The sequence below is a fragment of the Gavia stellata genome, chromosome 30, assembly GCF_030936135.1.
Source record: "Gavia stellata isolate bGavSte3 chromosome 30, bGavSte3.hap2, whole genome shotgun sequence".
NCBI classification, from domain to species: Eukaryota; Metazoa; Chordata; class Aves; order Gaviiformes; family Gaviidae; genus Gavia; species Gavia stellata.
Genome location: NC_082623.1, coordinates 5,599,389 through 5,613,516, shown reverse-complemented (window position 1 = coordinate 5,613,516; position 14,128 = coordinate 5,599,389). Strand labels below are relative to the sequence as shown.

The window sequence follows — 14,128 nt, the reverse complement described above, 5'->3', positions numbered from 1 at the left end:
GTAGGCTCCGGTACTGGCGAGGAATAATGTCACCCGCCCAGACGAACCCAGAAAGCCTGCAAGATACGGGCTTCTGTCCTGCCCATTACTCAGATTCCCATACAGATTTAAAATGAGCACTAATTTCTTTGCTGCACACTTCAGTGCAGAGGTCAGTAACTAAATGGGCCCTAGAAACTGAAATTTTTGCCTCAAAGGTATGCTTACTAAAGGCTGAATTATTGGTACTGTTTTACCAATCTCTGCAGTTCTGGATCTTCAGTTCAATAAAGAATTCTTGGTTCCTGGTGTCAGTCTGGCCCTTTCGCCAGCACTAAATTCCTTCTTTAATTAAAGAAGAGCCTAACACATGCTCATCACGTGGCCTTTCACAAACATGTTATACTGTATGAAGAGATACACATCTCGTGGTTATAACAGCACGTTAAAAGCTTGTCCGAGTTCCCACGCTGAGCAAGGACTCACCGATGCAGGCAGCGCATGTTCCCATTGTGGTGAAACGAGGGGCGTTAGCGAGCGTTTCTAGAAGTCCTCGTTACCAATGTAGCCCAGTGGCACAGCATTCTGGTTTGTGTCTCATGAGTACGGAGCAGCTGCTATAACATATTTCCTTAAACACGTGCCCTGAATTGCAAAAATTGTGGATGCACCAATAAACGAGACTGATGCATGCGTACTCGTTCAGTGCAGCCTGTGCCTCAGTTCTTGAATTTCAGGTTTGTGCTCTATTTGCTGTTGGCCACCCCTGCGTTTGCCAGGTGTTCCCATCTATGCAATGCAGCCTCTGAGCAGTTTCCATCAGCTTTCCCTCTGTCTCATTCCCTTTTTTCTTTGACTCTAAGAGACGGTCATGGCGGGAGGGACACGGCCTCGCAACCTCTTCAGGATGAAGCTTTTTCACTTTCAACTTGTTCAGCAATAACTTTTTTTTTTAACAGTAAAATATCTCTGTGTAACTAGAGTCAGGTGTCAAGAGGAACAACTGTAAAGAGAGTTTACATACCTCCGGAATCTTTCATGCATTTAAATACATAAATCGTTAAGTAGACAGGCTTTAGGAAGAGCTGGGTTCGGTGGCACACGTATCTACTTCATGGATGCAACTGCCTGAAAGACCGGTCTCAGGAGCAAATCGGTAATATTCTGAAGTTTCGGAAGGACACACTTAATTCCTTAGTTCTGGATAAACTTACGTAAAAAGAACAATTCCTGGGGAGAGGACCGCCAAAAGGAACATCTTGTTACACGGTACAGAATCAGTATCTTAAATCTGCACCTTTCCGTGTGTGCGGTCACAGCAGAGGCCACTTGGGACAGTTTGGGAACAGCGGCCCCTGTACCCCTCCCGCTTTTTCTAGAGACCTGTTCGGCATATAACAGTGCTAGAATCGTGGTCCGCCCTGGGGCAAGAATGCCCCACACAGGGACACAGCGTTCATTTGGATAAACATTTCCAACCTAAGCGGTGTCATCTATTTGCCCTTCTCTGTTACTGAGGAAGCAGGAGGAGGGGGCAGGCACGAACAAAGAAAAGGTGGAATTTCTCCGCTGACCGCCTTAAACACAGAAATCCGCACGTCGATGGAGTTTTTGAGGCATCAGACTGACACGCAACTGCTGAAGCACCTGCGTTGGGCAGATTTCACCGCCCGCAGCGCAGGCAGCACCGGAGAGCGGCTCTGGCTCCTGCCCCCCCGAACCCGCCCCTGGGTAAACCTCTCCCTGGCAGGGAAACTCTTTAATAAGAGCAGCAAAAAATTTTCAGCTTGCTATTTGGAAAATTACAGCTCTTTGGCATACAAATTAAATGTCTGCCTGCATTTTAAATGAAGCTATGCATCCAGCTGTAAACTGCCATCAAGGTTTTGTTCTGGACCGGGCAGAATAAAATTACTTCAAATTGGCCGAAATCAATATTGTTTTTTCACTCCTCTGAGCCTGAGCACCCGAATGCTTTCTGTAACAAAAGAATGCAGTAGGGGAGTTACCAAAATTAGGTTGTCCAAGATTGCAGTGTCCTTGTCTATTATTTTTAATTAAAGCCTTGGGGAAAATGTGGGGGAATTGTATTACACCTTGAGAGCTGACTCCTCATTTCTGCTGCAGTGTTAATGCTAACTGAGCTATGGACACAGACCACCTCAGTTCTCTACCTCCTTTCTGTAAAATAGGGATAATAAATAGGGTTCCTTGCTTAGCTCCCAGCCATATTAAGATTTAATTATTTCACTAAACTGCTGTGTAATACCAAGTATTAACTACCCAGTATTTTTCATAATTGATTTGTCAGTATATGTACTGTGCATACGATTTGGTCTAAGGGAAGTGTCCAACAGTCCTACAGAGTCAAATAAACGTCGCTACGTTAACAGGTATCTTATCAGTGATGCCGTATGGATGCGTTTCCTTCAGGGCCAGGACTGAATCATTCCTGTTCTTTTGTTTATGAACAGGGTGAGGCGCAACGCGTCTGTTAACATGCCAAAGTCCTTTCACGTCATTGTGTAGTTTTCGCTGCATCATTTGACTACTTGCATGCCATATATATGAAATCACGCTTTATTTTGGGTTGTAGCTATTTATATTCGTTGGAAGAAGAGGAAGGTGGAAGGTGGAAAACGAACAGGTTCTTTCTGGGCATCTGATTCACAGAAGCTCAAGTCTTCTCTTAATGGATCATGACATTTTCCTGTCCTACGCAGAGCCCCGCAGGCAGCAAGCTCTGCCTGCTTTATTGCACAGATTTAAGTCCTTCTGCTATCAGCGCGGTGCTCTCAGGACTCGGTTGCCCTGTCCTGGAGCGCTTGCTCATACACACTGTGTTTGCATGCACAATAACAGAATCACAGAATTGTTAAGGTTGCAAAAAACCTGTAAGATCATCAAGTCCAACCACCACCCCAACCCCACCATGGCCACTAAACCACGTCCCGCAGTGCCATGTCCACACGTTCCTTGAACACCTCCAGCGATGGGGACTCCACCACCTCCCTGGGCACCTCTTCCAGTGCTTCACCGCTCTCTCAGTGAAGAAATTTTTCCTAATATCCAGCCTGAACCTCCCCTGGAACAACTTGAGGCCAATTCCTCTTGTCCTGTCACTTGTCACTTGGGAGAAGAGACCAACAAAATAGCTCTGGGTTGGATTTGCTCCCTCCTTTAAAGCAGGCTCAGAACTAAGTGTAACTTCACAAAACCAGCACAAATCTGACTGTTTAAATCACATCCAGCATGACACCAGTTAATGCTTCCAGAAGCACTTGCACTATGCCCTGCACTCGGCTCTGCAATCGCCGCCTGTTGCAATGCTCGGGGAGCAGCTGGGGCTGCTGCTCCGAATGTGCCGCGTTCGCATCTCTTACCTCTGCTGCAGGCCAGCGTGGGAGAGCGGGGCTGGCTGGGGCTCCCAGGAGCCTCTGGCTTGTTGATTTGCTCTCCAACACACGTGTTCCCTTTCGTAACAGCGCACAGCTGGGGCTCAGCGACGCTGGTCGGAACCTCTGCACTTCCTGGCTCATCCGCTTTCTCTCCATCCTACCATGGCTTTAAATAACTGATGTTTCCACTTCCCTGTCCTGTGCAGCAGGGAACACACATTGCAACACAGCCTTTTTCTAAAAAAAAAAAATTAAAAAAAAAATCATTGAAGCCTGACAACGTGAAGGAATCTGGTGGTTGTATCAGTTCTGAAAGTTTGCTGCAGGGTTTCTGCTTGGATATTATTATTCAGTGAGGAGCACCTTGCAGAGCAGATACAAGTCTATGCTGGGGGGAAGCAATGGCCTAAGCATTATTTATCAGAGAGAAAAGCTGTAATTTTACTAGGAGAGCCCGAAGTCGGGGTAATAACGAGACACTGCAGTTCTTTCAGCTGCTTCTGCAGCACCACCTGGGCAGAGCGGGTGCTGGGGGTTGGCATCACCCAGTGCTGCACAGGGTGCTGCAGGTGGAATAACGGGGCTCTTCTTTACCTTCCCCCCGGAGAGAGGCAGCAGAGGCGGTACCCTCGCCCTCGGAGGAGGGGATGCTGCTGAAGGAAATGCCCCGGCAGCAGCTTCTGAGATGGTGAGCGAGGAGGGCGGCTGAAGGGGAGTGTGATGGGTGTCTCAGGGGCTTTCGCTTTACCCAGCCTGTAGGACTCAACCTCAGCAAAGAAGAGTTTCCAGCATTAGAGAGGTGGGGAGGGAACCTGCAGAGGGGCTCAACGCCTGGAGGGAACGATGCCGGGAGGGGCGAAGGAGGGGCTGCAGCTGGGCAGTACGTGCAGAACAAGCCGCAGAGCCGCGCACGACCTGGGCACCCCCTCCTCTAGCACACAAATACAGCTTAGCAGTGAAGCGTCCCTCCTAAAATGGCTTTTTACCCGTCTTTACAAGAATCTCCTTACAGCCTACAGCAGCAGGCAGCAAACTTTCGGTCTCTGGGAAAGCTCTGGCAATATGCAAGTATATACCTGTTCTCGCAACAATCTGTGTTTTTTAGAGCCGAGAAGGAACCAGGTCCTACCCTGAGCTGAGGGACCTCATGCACAAAACCACCTAAGAGAATAAACCTGTTGTGGGGTAATGCCTTCAGCAGCACAAGGTGCAAACACCCAGCAAAGGACTTAATTACTACGTACAAAGGCGCTTTGGTCAGGGCTGCGCGTTCGGCTCCTCGCATGTCAGCGAGCAGCTATGCGGCAGAACAGGCTGTTGGATTAGGGAGTCTCTGGCGAAACCCGTGCCGAGGACATCAGAGGACACCAGCCAAGCCGGGAAGTGAGTGAGCTGGGTGGTACCGAGCAGAGCTGCCCGCAGCCTCCCGGGCACGGGGTGCCGGTGCTGCCGCCCGCCTCTGCAGCTGCGCCTCTGCCTGCGCCGCGCTGGCTCGCAGCAAAGCTGCTCGGGCAGGGCTGCGAGAAAGCACGGCACGCAGGGACCCGGCCGCTTCGGGTCAGAACATGAAGCTGGTTTAGGGGCTCGGCTGTGCGGTGAGCCCAGCCCGGAGCGGTAACGAACCTGCCGTGCATGGGCGCGAGATGAGTTTCTCTCGCCCCAGTGCAGCAGGCTGCAGGTGAGGGGCCACGAGCGTGTACCTGCTGAGCACCCACCTGCCAAGCACCCGCGCAGCCTTATCTCCACCGGGGAGGCGAGTTAATGTGTAACCCAGCTCTGTTTGGTTAGCCCAGAAAAGCAAAGAAGTCCTGGGACAGGCACGGCCGGGACAAGGATTTGGGCAGCGTGGAACGACGGACGTCCTGGTAAAAAAAGAAAAAGAATACAATAATCTCTGTTGCTTCTTGTCCTTTGCTTTCTGTCCTTTTCCTGCTGAATGGGCTGCGGGCGAGGGGCTGAGCGCCTCTGCCCGGGTGGGACGTGGGGCTCGGGCACCCGCGGGGTTACGGACGTGCTTTGCTTTGGAAGGGGAGAGTGGTGGAGGTGGTACGGGAAGCGGCACCAGCGAAGGTGGACGAGGTGGTTTGAAGGTGGTGGCGGGAGGAAAGCTGGGGAGATCCAACCGGTGCTGATGGAGAGGCCGGGAAAACTCGTGCTTGGGACAGCAAACAGCTCGGGCAACTGCTATGTGCACTTGATTTACTGGTTTAAATAGGAGGAACTATAGATCTGCCACCATCGTCTCTTTCACCCTGAGGTGGGATCTGTCCCGCTGTGCCACTGCAGAGCTGGAGCAGCTGGGACGGTACCTGCAAACGGAGTTTTGCGTTGTTCTGTGTTTCGAGCCGGCCAGGACGAAGCCCTTTGCTGGTAGCTGTAAGGCTTAGACAGCAAAAATACCGAGGTTCTTTAACATTGCTGGAGAGCTGTGATAAGAGCAATTGTAGTAGCACTGGGCTTAAAAGAAAGTAGCCTCTTCATATAACGCAATTAGCATTAATTGCTACCCAGCACCTCTTTGATGTTTGAGGGCTCAGCGAGCTTTGGGAAGGACAGTTATGGCAGCTGCCACAAAAGCTGCGTGAACTGGCCTTGCATTTTAGATAAAAAATAGCTGCTTCTAAAAGCATTTTTAGTGGGGAAAGAGACGTATGCCATTGAAACACAGCTTTTCAAGTACCGTGTCTTTTAATTTAAATGCTCAGTCATATTTTTAGTTTGTGGCTGAACTGCTGTGTTATTCAGCAAAAGGAAGGAACTGTAAAATCCTTCTGAATCATAAAAATCAGGATTTTTCAGCACTGATTTTTCCCCTTTCCTGAGTCGGACAAATGCGTTAGAGCCATAATCGCATCAGAGAACTAGTGGGCAGGAAAACGAACTTCTTGTTTCTGTGTAGATTCTCTCCAGCATCCGACGAGCTCCGGGCTGAACTTTGCCTCCCTGCGAGCCGTGGCTCGGCGGGTGCCAAAGCCTTGGCAGCTGCTTTAGGTTTCTGCAAACGCTGTTTGAACCAGAGCAAATTATTTCTCCCAACGGGCTGACAATGGTGGGCATCCTCACGGAGAAATTAGCTCTGTCGAGCCCCCTGATCGAGTAGGGCCACGCTGCTGCTCTCCCGCCGTGGGGCTGCCTTGCACAGCGGACGCCGGCTCCGACCGGCGGCTCCAGCGGCAGGCGTCAAGTTCAAGCAAGACTTTCGCTTCCCCAGGAGGGTTTTGCTGTCTCGAATTTGTGCGGCAGGGCGGGAGGCAACAAGGAGCATTGCAGCAATCCTGACCAAGCAGGCGGTAGCTGCTTGCTGCTTAGAAGTAAATTCGTATCTCACGTCGCAAATGTTTGGGCACACAGCAAAACCGTGCGGCTTGCAGAAGCCTAAAAACCCCCAAACTCAGCTGGTGTCTCTGCTTCCTGACAGCTAAAAGCTCTGGCTATAAAGTTATCTGAATTCAAAGAATCAAGGGTATTGCTGTTCCAAAACTGCCGCTTACTGAAATATAATTTAAGCAGTAAATAACACAAAGCTGAGACTGAAATATTAAAATCCTCCTGTGCGGAAGGATTGGATCTGTCAGGGCGTGGGTGTTGAAATCTGTTTTTTGCGGCATATTCCAATTACAAAGGAATTCTTTCAGGGTCTAACACTCTGAACAAGCAGCCAGTTCTGCTCACTTATCGCTAGATCTAATTCCCTGATCCTGCTACAAGAAAAAAAAGCAGCAGTGTGTTCCTGCGTGCCACGGCCAGGTTACGGCACAAAGAGCTCCTCTGTCTTCTGACGAGGAAATCCTCTTGCGTGGGTCCGTGTGTGTTGGAGGGGGTGTTGGTTTTGCCGCTCTCATTAGCCTCCACAGCCCAGTTCTCCTCTCCCGAAGGATGGGCGGCGCACATGAAAAAAAACACATAATTGGTGGTGTCAGTAAATTTTGGAAGGTTAATGCTTTACATCCATAAGTAATTACGCCTTTTGTAGGCTGCCCAGCCTCTCCCCGCAGGCAGCAGAGCTCTCTTGGCCACGCACCCTGTGAGCGTACCGGCCCCTCCGCCGCCCGGGACCCTGCCCTGGGAAGGTCTCGCTGTTGGGAACCCCGACGGCAGGTTGTTCCTCAGCCAGCCGCCACCGCGTCGGGGTCCCACCCATGTCGGGCGTTCGGGCTGCATCCAGAAGAGCAGCAGGGGTGCATTGCCGTGAGTGGAGGGGGACGTTGGGGTGCTGCTTGCAACACCTGCGGGGTGGCTGGAGACACGGCGCATCGCTGCAGCCCGGGCACTGCCCCGCTCCGTGCAAGCTATGCCAGGCATGTGCCCAAACACGCCCAGGCGTGCCCCGAAGGTACGGGGGCACCTCCCCTCCGCCACAACACCTCCATGGCCCCTGAGGAAGCGTGGCAGAGGAAGCTCTTTGCCAGGAGGAAGCCCACAGCAGAGCAAGGCTGTGACTGAACGGCAGCATTCCGGGTCAGCGTGTTCAGAAGTTGAAGAGCACTTCAGCTGCATAGCTGGCAGCGGCGGGCGTGGTGGAGCAAAGAGGTCCCGCAAGTCAGAGCTGGGCTGGGGCTCGCATTGGGATGGGATCGCTGCTGCCGAGCTCCGAGGCTGAGCTGGGCTTACAGCCTCGTCCTTCACTCAGGAACCACCTTATCCACGCCTCCGAGATTATTAGATAACCACCATCATGAGATGGCTGTGGATGGACGGTTCAGAGCTTACCCTATTTCCTATTTGTCTTTTGGGGAAAAAATGCAGTTCTAAGGATGCTTTAAAAAAGCCCAGCTGCACCTTCTCCTGGGGAGAGCAGCCTAAGATCAACACGTTTGCATCCACCCAGCAGCTTCACAGCCCGCCTGCCCTTGCTCCGGCTGAGCCAGCATGCTTGCATCGCCCTGGGGGGGGAGTCTCGCAGCTTAACGCCTGTCCTTTCTTCCACTTCAGCCGGGATATCGTCCCCCGCGCCGGACGCCGCAGCAGCCTGTGATATGCCTAGGAAGGAGCTGGGGCTGGGGATGGCTGGCTGCAACTCTGGCAGCTGCGACAGCATGGTCAGCACGGCCTCCAACCACTCGCAGCATGTAAGTAACCCTGTTGCGCCCAGCTCGGGCATGGCAGGGGCTCAACTCGCCCTTCTCAGCAGCTGAGGAAGGCTTTTGGCCAGATCTCTGCTCAAAACCGCTCTCCGTCGGTGCTTTGGAAGCACCTGGGGGCCCTGATACAGCACCACACTAAGCGCAGCGCGAGGACCAAATTAATTACTGCCCCAAAGCACTCCCAGACTTTCCATCCTGCCACGTGTGTGGCAGCGATCAGGAGCCTTCGCTCCTGTGAGGTCTCCTTGGGGAAACAATACCAAGAGCCCAGCGGCTCCTGCATTGCCCGAAGATGCGGAGGCAGATAGTGCAGGCACCGGGCAGGAGGAGCCTGGCAAGCTCCCCAGTGAGGGATTAGACCAGTTGGATAACTGGGTCAGACTGGCTCCAACAAGGGTGACTTCACCTGGAAAAGACAGCAAGTCCTACTCCTCCCGGCTGACAAGAGATTAATTTCCTAGTTAAGGCAGCGATGAGTTTGGACCATGGGTGTAGATGTGTAATTTTTCACTATCTGTCCATTAAAGCTTGTTTGTCTCCAAACACTGATTCCAAGATTGATGGACTAATTACATCCTGTCTGACTTGGAGCATAATTGATATGTGTAAGTGCAGCGCTCAGTCCTGAACAAGTTTTCCATTTGATGTATTGCAAACCAGAACCAAACCCTCTGAAATTTATTAGGGATGGAAAAACTGGTTGCAATATTGCATGGTAAAAGATTTGGATAGGTGCCTCCCTGCAAAACAGCTCGACCTGGGACAATTTCTCCTCTGTGCTTGTTGATCTGACAGATGCTCCATCCTTTCCTGCACTTCAGTTTTTTCATGATATATTGCATGTATCACCTTCTAACTTGGCACTTCCACAGCAATTGTAGCTCATGATACTTGAAATATGACAAAAATTAAACAGGATCTTGCTGGGGTATGAATGGGAGAAGAAGGAGAGGGACCACCACCTGCAGATAAGCCTTCAGTATTTATGGTATTCAGACAAGCTTCTAAGAGTCAGCATTGCTGATCAGTACAGACATCTGTACCTATAGACCACCCATGTTACCCACCTGCAGATATTTCAAACTAAAGAACTAAACTTGGAAACTTGCCCTCCATCTTTAAGAATAACCCATTTCTGATGCTTATAGTCGGGTAATATAAAAATGGCCTTAAGTATATATTTTTTTATAGGAAGTTGTTTAGTTTTCTGTAGCTGTAAGTACTAATTTTTGGATAGTCACTGGCAAGTCTCCTGGCCAGGAGCTGTCGCAGGTCTCCTCTTAACTGTCAGGGCTGTGAATAATACTACACCTGTCTCTCCTACCTGTACTGATTTTTTTCTTTTTTCAGAGCGATAACAGTTATGACTACTTATCTGTGGAAGAGAAAGAGTGTTTGATGTTCTTAGAAGAAACCATTGGCTCACTGGATGCAGACAGCAGGGTCCCTACCGATGAGACTGACTACGTGGAGCCCTCCAAGCTGCCCGGGACGTGCCCAAAGAGAGACTCCGTTCCCTGGGGTAAGCTGGAAACCCGTGCTCCAGCCTTGGGCTGCTCCCAATGCCGGGGTGCGTTCCCTTGGCAGGCAGGGAAGGAGCATTGCCCTGGTTTTATTCATGTCATGAGCTGAAGCCAGCTTGTTTTCGTGGCTCCGTGGTGAGCGGTGGCTGTAGGCAGCGAGATAGGTAGGGCACCGACTGCAGGAGCTGCTAGCAGCTGCCTAGCAAGGTCAGCAGAACCGCAGGGCAGAGCATCTTTGCTTGTGCTCTGAATGGGCTTACACTGATTACCGAAGTTCCTCATTCACCCTGTGCTTTGTCAAATCCAAAGTATCTGACTTAGCTGTGACAGCGCATTAGCAGGGTAAATTCTCTGGGTGTAACTACCCTGCCATGGCTGCAGGGATTCAGCAGGCGTGAAGAAATGAGTCTTGTGAAGAGGAAGGTGTCCTGTGTCCATGTGCAGAATGGTGCATGACTTCACATCTCTCTCTTTGCCTAGATTTGGAAAATGGGGCTCCCCCTCTGAGTGTAGGCCAGCAGCGTGCAGCTGAACAGAAGAATGGTAAGAGCATCTCCACCTTCTCAAGCTCGGCTTCAGCACCAGTTCCAAGCCCAGGCTATTACAGCCTTCCAAGGAGCATCACTGTAGGAAACGCACAAAGAGCAAATGGAGCTTCTGACAGCAAAGCCACTGTCCGCACGGTGGAGGACCCAGTGCCAGTAGGTAAATCTTCACAGGAGGTGGCCGAGGAGGACAGGCTTGACCAAGCCAACACGAGAAGCCACATAAAGCCCCTAGGGTCTTTGATTATCCAACCTCCAGATCCCTTCCAGGATGACCTGGTGAGCCATGAGTGGTCACGTAGCAATTGCTTAGATGCCAAGAAGGAAACAGCCAAGGAGACCAAGGCTTGGACTTCATGGGGCCAGCCAGAGAAATCCACATTGGAAGAGGCCCCTCAGGACCCAGATGCCAAGCGCGGGCCTCCAACTGCCCCCAAACCGCGAAAATTGCCACCAAATATTATCCTGAAAACCAGCAAAACCAGCCCAGTGCCGCCCACCACGGAACCTGGCCAGAAGGTAAAAGCACCGCTTCTGTCCTCAGCCGGCTCTCAGCCCGGCTCTGCCAGTGACACCGCTGCCGAAAAGGCAAATTTGGGGCACCTCGACCCCAAGGAGAGGGAGAAAGCCCGGCGGGAGGCATTGGAAAAGCTTGGACTGCCGCAGGACAGGAGGGAGCCCAGCACCCACTTTCAACCTACCATGCATCCCCAACCAAGGGAGATGGCATTCCCCGTCCCTGGAGAGCCTGAGGCACGCTGCCGGGCAGCAGAGAAGTCGGTGCCAGGTATCTGGCAGATGAACTTCAAATCCAACACCCTGGAGCGCTCCGGCGTGGGGCTGAGCAGCTACATGGCCAGCGCCAAGGAGCAGAGCATCAAGACCAGCAGCTCCCTGGGCAAGATGTCCTTCATCGAGCGGCTCGCCCCGAGCTTCCTCAGGAGCAGCCGCCCCCGGCCGGCATCCCTTGGAGCAGGGAAGGACTTTGCTGGTCTGAAGGAGCCCGGGCAGGTGGAGCAGGAGAAGAGCAGCAAGCGGCGATCCCACCCGCTGCAGAGCTTCCCCAAGCCACCCCGCTCCTGCGTCAGCGTGAAGATTTCCCCCAAGGGTGCGACTGATGAGAACCGGCGAGAGGCACTGAAGAAGCTCGGTCTGCTGAAGGAATAGCTCTGCGGGTAGCAGGGCTGCTGGAAAAGGGGCTTTTCATCCTGGATCCAGGTGCCTTCACTGCCTCTCCTTGGGCAGCACAACCATAAGCATCTTATGCTGTGATCTCCTGCCCCAGCATCTTGGGAGGGGTTCCAGAGAGGTATTCGGAGCTTCACACGAAATAAAGTAATGCCACGTGTACATAGTATTTTGTATATAGCAAGTGTATATGAGCTATTTATATAAAGCATCACTCAGCATATGGATGGGGCATATTCTCCTACAAGGTCTTTAATGCATTTGTGGATTCATTGCAGCGGGGAAGCCATGGAATTGGGGGTTTGGCTTTTTTTAAAAGGGGTTGCCTGTGGATAAAGCCTCTCTGGGAAGAACTGCAGGACTCTGCTGCTCCTTTAGGATTTTATGGGTTTTTCTTAACTTTATCCAAAGCCTGCGAGGCCCGAGCCCTCGCCTGCCCTGTGCGAGCACCTCCCAAAAACCACAACTGCCCCATACAAAACTGCCGGACGAAGGGGCCCCGAGGGGGCTCAGCAACACTCCCCCACGCAGGAGGGCTCCTCGCACAGCGCCTGCAGGCGAGAGGTCGGATGGCTGCACAGACATCCCACTGCCTCTCCGCTAGACTGCTCTCGCATCCAGCCCTGACCACCTGGATATAGCACTTAAGACACACACACCTCCGTGTTCATCGTGGAGTGACAGTTAAGAAGCGACAGACTGTGTCTTGGTGGCAGAACCAGAAGTGATGCCCAAAACGAGAGAGATGCAAATGTGGGACAACGCCTTTTCATTCCCTTTCAAACTCTCCTTCCATCTTTCAGACCCAGCTGATGCTCTCAATGTTTAGGCTGCACACCTTTCACAACAAAGGTGGTTTATTTCCGTAATAAACTTGTATATGATGAGAAAATGACTGTGCAATACAGATTTACTCTTGTGTTACAGTCAAAGCTCTGTTAAAGCTAAATAATGAGTTTTAACCTTCAATACATCTTGACTTGAGGAGTGTGAGTGACCCAAACAGCACTGGGCATTGCAAACGATGAGGTCTGCACCGGAGACTGGGGCCTGTTGCAACCCAGGAGCTGAATGAGACGGGATTTGGTGTAAGCGCTTCCAGTACAATAAGCAGATGCAAAGTCTGCCATGGCACTGCCAGGGTGGGACTGGTGACACAGGACCTGCCACAGCTCCAGTCGATCCCTTCCAACCTGCACCGTCTCCTGGGTCTATGGGGACATCTCCCACAGCAGCTGTGTTAGTTGCAAAGCCACACTAACAGCTGAGCTTGAAAGGACCGTTTTATTTTCTTCACCATAAAAATCTTGCCTGCAATCCTGGCTTTCAGTGTTGGACATCTAGAGAGAGTCTCTGCTAATAAAGCAAGTGCCTCTGTTCCTAACAGGCAATTTAATTTCAAATCTAACGTAGGTTTCCTTTAGAGAGAGGGGCTGACCCATGGAGGCAATTGCACTAAACAATTTACTGATGTTAATTAACTGCTTGCAGCATTAAGATAAAGCTGCACTCAATCGTTTTCATTGCTGACCTTGCGGTACAATCCGCTTTTAAAGACCGTGTTGTGAATACCAAATAGGCTCATACTGACAAAACTGAGTGAGCTTTCTAAGTCCTCTCCAAACAGGCATCAGCGGAGCTTTGGTTTTGCATGGGAAGAAGGGGAGGGCATCCTTCTGCAAAAGCTGCATCATTTCTCAAACCCCACATAATAAAGTGTGCGCAAGTGGAGGGAATAGTACTGACCCATGTATAGAATTCAGGGAACACAAGAAAGTGATGCCTGATTAGCAACACTTCATGAAAGCAGGGAAATGCTTGTTTGTAGTTAAGCTATTAACTAAATTAGTTTTGGGCTGGCCAGCAGTAATGCAAACCTGTACATCAGGGAGGAAATTAGGGGAAGCTGCATGGGCTAAAGTCTGACCAAAAACTCAGCAGGTTGCTCAGCAAACACTGTGTTGCAGGTACATCGGCTCCAAAAGGGAGAAGGAGCCTGGAAAGTTATTAACACCCCCGGCCTGAGCCCAGAACCTCATTTCAAGCCTGGAGCCGGGTCAGCGGTGGCTGGGCAGGACTGGCAAGCCGCTGCATGGCTGTGCGCGGTGGGCGATGACCGCAGCCCGGAGCCCCTTGGCCAGGCACGGGGATGGCTCTAACCCCAGCGTGGCTGAGGAGGCAGCTCTGCCACACGCCTGGGGCATCGCCAGCAGTTTCAGGGGTTTGGCGGGGGGGTTAGGCAGGATTAAGGCTGTTTGCACTGTGAAAGCTGAGCGGGTGCAGATACTGCCTACACGCAGTGCTCTGGGTGCCTACGAGTGTGCCAGTACAAGTGGGTCCTGTTAAAATACGGCCAGAGCTGAGGTTGCCCCTGTGCAACCTGGTCCATGCGGCCTTGGGAAGGTGCCTCC

The 14,128-nt window shown here is 51.6% G+C and overlaps 1 protein-coding gene across 1 annotated transcript; it reads left to right on the top strand.

Moving 5' to 3' along the window:
• Nucleotides 1-8,353: 8,353 nt before the first annotated feature.
• On the top strand, nucleotides 8,354-11,696 carry C30H1orf116 (chromosome 30 C1orf116 homolog). Its single transcript, XM_059831315.1, has 3 exons — nucleotides 8,354-8,446; nucleotides 9,812-9,983; nucleotides 10,465-11,696. The coding sequence occupies exons 1-3, from the start codon at nucleotides 8,354-8,356 to the stop codon at nucleotides 11,694-11,696; spliced, it is 1,497 nt and encodes a 498-aa protein (XP_059687298.1).
• Nucleotides 11,697-14,128: the final 2,432 nt, after the last annotated feature.